This window comes from Sinocyclocheilus anshuiensis, unplaced genomic scaffold (genome assembly GCF_001515605.1).
Source record: "Sinocyclocheilus anshuiensis isolate Anshui unplaced genomic scaffold, SAMN03320099.WGS_v1.1 scaffold6, whole genome shotgun sequence".
Taxonomy (NCBI): domain Eukaryota; kingdom Metazoa; phylum Chordata; class Actinopteri; order Cypriniformes; family Cyprinidae; genus Sinocyclocheilus; species Sinocyclocheilus anshuiensis.
Genome location: NW_015547668.1, coordinates 935,679 through 942,286, shown reverse-complemented (window position 1 = coordinate 942,286; position 6,608 = coordinate 935,679). Strand labels below are relative to the sequence as shown.

Here is a 6,608-nt window from a genome sequence, read left to right as displayed (position 1 = left end):
GTCATTAAGTTTAGTGTATTGAGGACCTTGCAAATATCTCACTCCTAGGTTCTTGTCAATTCATGACGAGCTTATCCCTAATAAATTAGCCTGAAAATCAATATTTAAGCAGTTTCTGAGGCAATAGTTGCAACTTAATGTTTTGTCACATTAAACTGTGTAACTTTCCTGTGGTTTAAGTTTCCCACAGTGATGAAAGGGCTCAATTCAGAACTGAAAGATGTTACATAACTGTCAGCAAACCAACCCCCCATCCCCCAACCCCCTTGATAGCCACTGTTTTAAAGCAGATACTGGTTAGAAAAATATGTTTTCTATTAGCAGATTTTGAATCTGTCAGCCTCTGCTTATGGACATTGTGTCTACAGGCCTCAAGAGATGAAATGTCCAGAAAGCCACTGTCACTGTGCTGACAAAAGAAAACCAGACAGTTGGATGGTTGTTCTTTTGATCTTTGGGGGGAAACTGGTCATGCTGTGGTTAACTGTGATCGGCTAATCAACAGGAATACACATGGTTGCTTTATGACAGCCCTGCAGTTTGGCAGGAGAGGCAAGATGACAGCTCACTACGGGGCAAAATGTAAAAGCCAGTGACCATGACGCCTGATGTTGATGATATTTTAGCCCTTCACAGAAAGATAACTTCATAACTTGGCGTTTCTTGAATATCCCCACCTAGTATCTAAGGATGTGAGCTGTGGTGATAAGCAGAAGTATTGTGTGAAGACATCTGGTCTTAAACACTTGAAGAGGAAGAACTGCTGTCTGTTTTTGCCAGACCAATGTGACCGAAGAGCTGGTAGATCAGATCATTTTTCTCTTTTGCATAAGATTTCAGCCTTTTTATTATCCCAAGTCCAACCTCTAAACTGTACCGCTGGTCTTTTTAATCTTCTTGCATATGAATCCGCGGGGTACAATTAACAAATCGCACCAAGCATGCACTTTTAACCTCAGGTCATCATAAACAATTACTGCCAGTGTACTGGGTTAATTGAAGTCTCACGGCTGAGCACAACACTGGCTTTCCAGCAGACCTCCTCCTTCATCTGAATGGCTGACACAATAGATTCACTACATATACATGCTCAATTACCTTTCATACAACATAAAACACCTTCGAGTCATCGGTAGGAGTCCAACTGTCATTGTTCCAGAATATTCATCTTCTAATGTCTCTTTAATATCTGCAGTCTAAAAGATAATCTTTGTTTTTGCCCTGTTGAAAAAATTTGGGGGTTAATTCAATGCTGACAATGACTGACTGAATGAGAAAAATAAATATAAGTCACATACAAGCAGTCACACTGTATATCACATTAGCGCTTCAAGTTTGAGTTCTAGCTCTTCTATCTTTGCTGCAACTGTTCATAAAATTAAATAAACTAAAATAAAAAAGCTAAATAAATAAATAAAATATGAATGAAGACATGAATGACACTATAAACTATTGCAGTGCGCAGAAGTTAGCCAATATGTTATTTACATATATGTTGCCATTTTTATGCAAGAAATTAAAGGATGTTTTATTATTATTATTATTATTATATATTTTTTTAACTGATTATTTATGGTGCATCTCTCTCTCTGGTGTGTGAGAAGATGAATTTAATAAATAGTTGCAGTAGAAAAAAAGATCAGCAAACTGTTATGTGTTTAAGTTTAGTAAAAAACATGATATAACTTATTGTGTTTTTATGAAGCGGTTAAGTGAACAATTCAATAATACACTCAAACATGCAATAACGGTCATTGGTCATCACACAACGAATCTGAACAAATATTTTTGACAGACAGATTCAAAAGATTTGAGTCAAGGGGATGAATCAAATTCTCCACTTCTACACTAAATAAAAGATGAGCTACAGCACATTTTAGGTTTGGTAAAAAAAAATAAAATTGCTAAATTTTTGTATATTTAAAAGTGAATAGGTATATTGATTTATTCCAAATAAATATTTGAGAAAAAAAGGTTTAATGCCTCTAATCAAGGCAAATCCATGGATACATTCTTCCTCTGAAAGACATCCTGGTACCATTAAAAAAAAAAATCTGATTTGATTTGAGTGCAGTATGCATCAGACGGTCAGTAAATGGACTGTAAGTGTGCTATCTAACAGTTGAGACTGAAATAAACAACTTGTCTAACATTATAAGTGGATCTCACAAAAGTAATAGGTTTTGATGAGACGATTTGAAGGAGGGATATCCTCACAGCCTACACAGGGCAGGGCTAATTGCCGCTGTCATGGCTGAGTGGCCAAGAGGTTGGTTCACTCATGCCTGAGACTGTGACACTTCAGCAAAATAATTGAGTTGCTCACATTGACTGTCCTGTCACTGCTTTGTGTTTAAACACTGGCGACACGATGTGAAATCTCATCTCTGGCTTTGCATACACTAGCCTGTGATTTTATCTCTATTACTTTCTTCTTGTTCCTGAGGTGATGGACGTGCCACCTTTTATCTATCACTCTGGGAGCTGTACAAATACACTGCAGAAGTCGAGAGTGAGATCTATGGGCTCGGCGCCTGCATTAACTTAAGAGCTTTGCAGACATTTGAGTCCTTGACCCGGCTCAACCTGTGCCTACGTATTCCCTCACATCCACACACTGTCCCCCGCTGCTTTCTGCCTCTTTGATGCGACATGCCCACCTGCAGCTGTCTGTAGTACTGAGCTATTGCATAATTAATTTGTAATGTGTGTAACTAGTCATAATTTGATGGGGAACAGCTGCTTAATGATGAGTAAAATGAAAGGAGAATGGTAAGTTTCAGTGCTGTGTTTGGTAGCAGTTGTAACGGTTCAGTTTTCAGTTTGTGTCATGGTTCTATGGTGAACGTTTCACTGCCATCCGGTAAATATTTGATATATTTTTTTATTAAGTACATTCAGGGATACAGATGTTGCTGGTATTACCACAATTGAAATACACTGCACTGGAAAACTACAAAAACAAGCAAACAAAAACATTTCTTGTGTATCTCTCTCTCTCTCATTCAAATTCAAATTAGCTTCATTGGCATAGCTTACATTTGACTGGTGGTGGGTATTAATTTCATAACCTGATCACACATTTTTTTAGATTTACTGAAACTTTTATAAGGTCAGTCTTTTTTGCTGCACCCAAAATAATTTCTCCACTTTATCCCACTTCTCCTTCTTATAACTATTGAAGCCTGGAATAACTATTTCTCGCATTTGTGAGTTTAGGCCTACGTCTCGCAATTCAGACTTTTTTTCTCAGAATTGTGAGATATAAACACAATTGCGAGTTATAAAGTCAGAATTGGGAGATATAAATGCACAGTTTTGACTTTTTTTCTTGCAATTGTGAGTTTGTATCTCGCAATTCTAACTTTTTTTTCTCAGAATTGTGAGATATAAACTCGCAATTGTGAGTTATAATGTCCAGTTATGAGGAGAAAAAAAGACTATGTTCTCAGAATTGGGAGTTTATAACTCACAATTCTGACTTAAATCGCAATTGCGAGTTAATATCTAACAATTCTGACTTTATAACTCGCAATTGCGTGTTTATATCACGCAATTCTGAGAAAAAAAATCAGAACTGCGAGTTTGTATCAGGCAATTATGAGAAAACAAGTCAGAATTGCGAAATGTAAAGTCGAAATTGCGAGAAAAAAAAGTCACAATTACCTTTCTTATTTTTGATTCAGTGACGGAAACGGGCTTCCATATATAACAGCCCTAGTTGGAATTAAAAAAAAGTATATTAAAAATAAATTAGTAGGCTATTAGGGATGGGCGATATCTTATCGTTTGCGATATACCGGTAAAAATTCTCCCCACGATAAGAATTAGTCTTCCCGCGATAATAACGATAACGTCTAGTTGTTGACATATTTCTGTGCGGAGCGACATCGCAGAAGGCGGACGTGAAATTGAGGAGGAGTAGCCTATATTGCTAAATGAGGAGCTTGAGCTCCTTTTACAATCTGTAACTGGTTTGGTTAGGCCTGTACAGTGCACAAAAAATCGGTCTGAATAAATGTACTACAGTAGCACGTGTGCGATACAGTTTTGCATGTGTATGAGCCTGTTTACAAACCTGTTGTCCAACAAAGATATAATTTATTGACATGCTTTTTCTCCAAACTTAATAACATAGTCGAGTGTTTGAAATACTTCTTTTTGTGACCAGACGTGGTTTCATATACAGAATGATAGTATTATATACAGTGATAAAGGCCATGTCGATTAACATTGCATTATAAATATACTTTTCTTATAAAAATACTCAAGATTGAAAAACACAGATAAACCATATATTTTGTGCAATCGTATGTTTATTTTCCTCAAGTTTCATCAGTTAAAATGTTTCTATCTCTGTTGTGCGTTTTATTCAGCGATAACTGGATACCTTCCTGGAACGTCGTCAGTAATATTACTTCTGCTATGGATATGTGGAGTTTCTCTGCAAGAGCGCCCTCCGGCTTCCAGTATGAATTAAACAGTCTTTACATTACGTGTGAACTCATTAATGCTCACAACACCCTATTTTGGGTAAAAATAGGAAAGATAATACTTTTCTCTAAAGAAACAGGATTCCCTGAATTATCGTCATTAATATCGTTATCGCAATAAATACCAGAAATACCGTGATATATTTTTAAGCCCATATCGTCCATCCCTATAGGCTATAGAAAAATGCTTATGCTGCTTTCAAGTGCACCTGGGAAACTCGAACCCCAAAAAGTGCATCTGAATTCAGATTCACTTATTATATACATGGCATCAAAATTAAATCATTTGTTATGTATAGCAAACAGTGAAAGTCAAGTGATAAACTTTCCACTCCTGCACCTATAAAATGACTGAAATACAGCATGTAAAATTAAAATAACTTGGAAAATAATTTACTATGATATTATCTATATTATACATCAGTGTTTCTGCAATGTTTTAAATCGACACTCCACTTCCAACGTCACAACTCAGCAACTCGTGTCCCATTTCCCACATGTAAATACAACCTTACTTTGTCATTCGTGTGTTTGGAACGCCTAATTACAATATTTCCACTTACAGGGAACATTATTTGAATATCATTCCTTGTTCTTGAATGTCACACTGATATTCTGTATTTCCTCCTTTCCCGCAGGAGGCGCTGTCCATTTCACTTGGAGGTCACCAGACTGTCAGGAGAGCACACGGTCTGAGAACAGGTGCCAGGTCTGCTCTCTTCTGTCACCCCAGTGCCACTCTGACAGCCCAGGTGAGTGTTTCACACAGTATGATTTATTCACAGCCAGAGCTACTGTGCAAAGCTATGCTAAGCCCTATCCCAAATGCCGACCCAAAGCCCTCACAGTCGCATTCAGACTCTACAGCAGTGATCCTCAAATCTGGCTTGCGAGATCCACTTTCCTGCAGAGTTTAGCTTCAACCCTGTGTGGGGCCGGGGAGCCAGATTTGAGGATCACTGCTCTACAGTTTCCTTGGAGTGTGACATCTCATGTTTCTATTTAAAACCTGGGTGAAGCTATTACAGTCTACTCTATATTAATAGAAATTGTATCAAAATGTTGTCTAAATTGTCCTTTTGAGGTGTAACTTTTTTCGGTGGAGGAACGGTTGTTTATGCATCGACAGTGTGTCTTCAGGATCATTAGAAAATCACAGGTAGGTTTGTTTGATTAGGGTTGGAGCTAAACTCTGCAGGAAGTGGGCCCCGGGGAGCCAGATTTGAGGATCACTGCTCTACAGTTTCCTTGGAGTGTGACATCTCATGTTTCTGTTTAAAAGCTGGGTGAAGCTATTACAGTCTACTCTATATTAATAGAAATTGTATCAAAAAGTTGTCTAAATTGTCCTTTTGAGGTGTAACTTTTTTCGGTGGAGGAACAGTTGTTTATGCATCGACAGTGTAATTCCCTTTGGTGGAGTTTACGGAGTTCAGCTCCATGTAAAGACTTGCTGCATCATGTTGCATAATAGTTACATCACATCATTGTATATTTGAAACATTTATTTAAATGTGTTGTATTTTACACTTAAATACATTTTAAAAATATACTGTTATTTATTAGTCAATTATTTCCCAGTTCTTTTTTATGAACAAAATTACGAGGGATGAAAAAGAATGACTTTTTATATTATTTTGTCAGTGTTAATCAACATTTTGTAGATTCAGTCCACAGACTTGAAAGCAAAACTGACCTAATTTAGGCTAACCAGGATACGTTTGAAAATGGTGTTTTCGTTTCAAAATGCTCTCCATCCACACTAGCCTTTTCCAGCTGTTTCTCATCCACAATGAAACGTTGGAAAGCCCTACATTTGCCTTATAAAATCCCATAAGAGCTCACTGAGATGATGCAGACAGAATTGACACAAAGATCAAACTCTATTCTTCTGGCAAGATTATTTCACTGATGTGTCCAGGTTGCACTCAATCACCATTATATGTTTGGTCTAAAACACAACTGCCTCGTATTTTGCAGCAATTGCAAGTACATTTTCTGTGATCTTTGCAGTACTGTGATATGAAGAGTGTACAAATGAATATCTCCAGCCAGAGTGTGAATGTGAACAGCACATCATAAGGCACAATATCAGTATAAAGATATGTATTGGTG

General features: G+C 37.2%; 1 protein-coding gene across 2 annotated transcripts in view; it reads left to right on the top strand.

The window, feature by feature from the left end:
- The window catches only part of LOC107702682 (calcium uniporter protein, mitochondrial-like), a 73,105-nt gene that overhangs the window by 25,652 nt on the left and 40,845 nt on the right, over window positions 1-6,608 (top strand). Inside the window, exon 2 of one of the 2 annotated variants that reach the window (XM_016505067.1) lies at window positions 5,132-5,245. The exons of the other annotated variant lie outside the window; for it this stretch is intronic. Within the exon in view, the coding sequence (XP_016360553.1) occupies window positions 5,132-5,245 (114 nt within the window). The remainder of the gene's footprint in view (window positions 1-5,131; window positions 5,246-6,608) is intronic. 2 annotated transcript variants of the gene reach the window in all.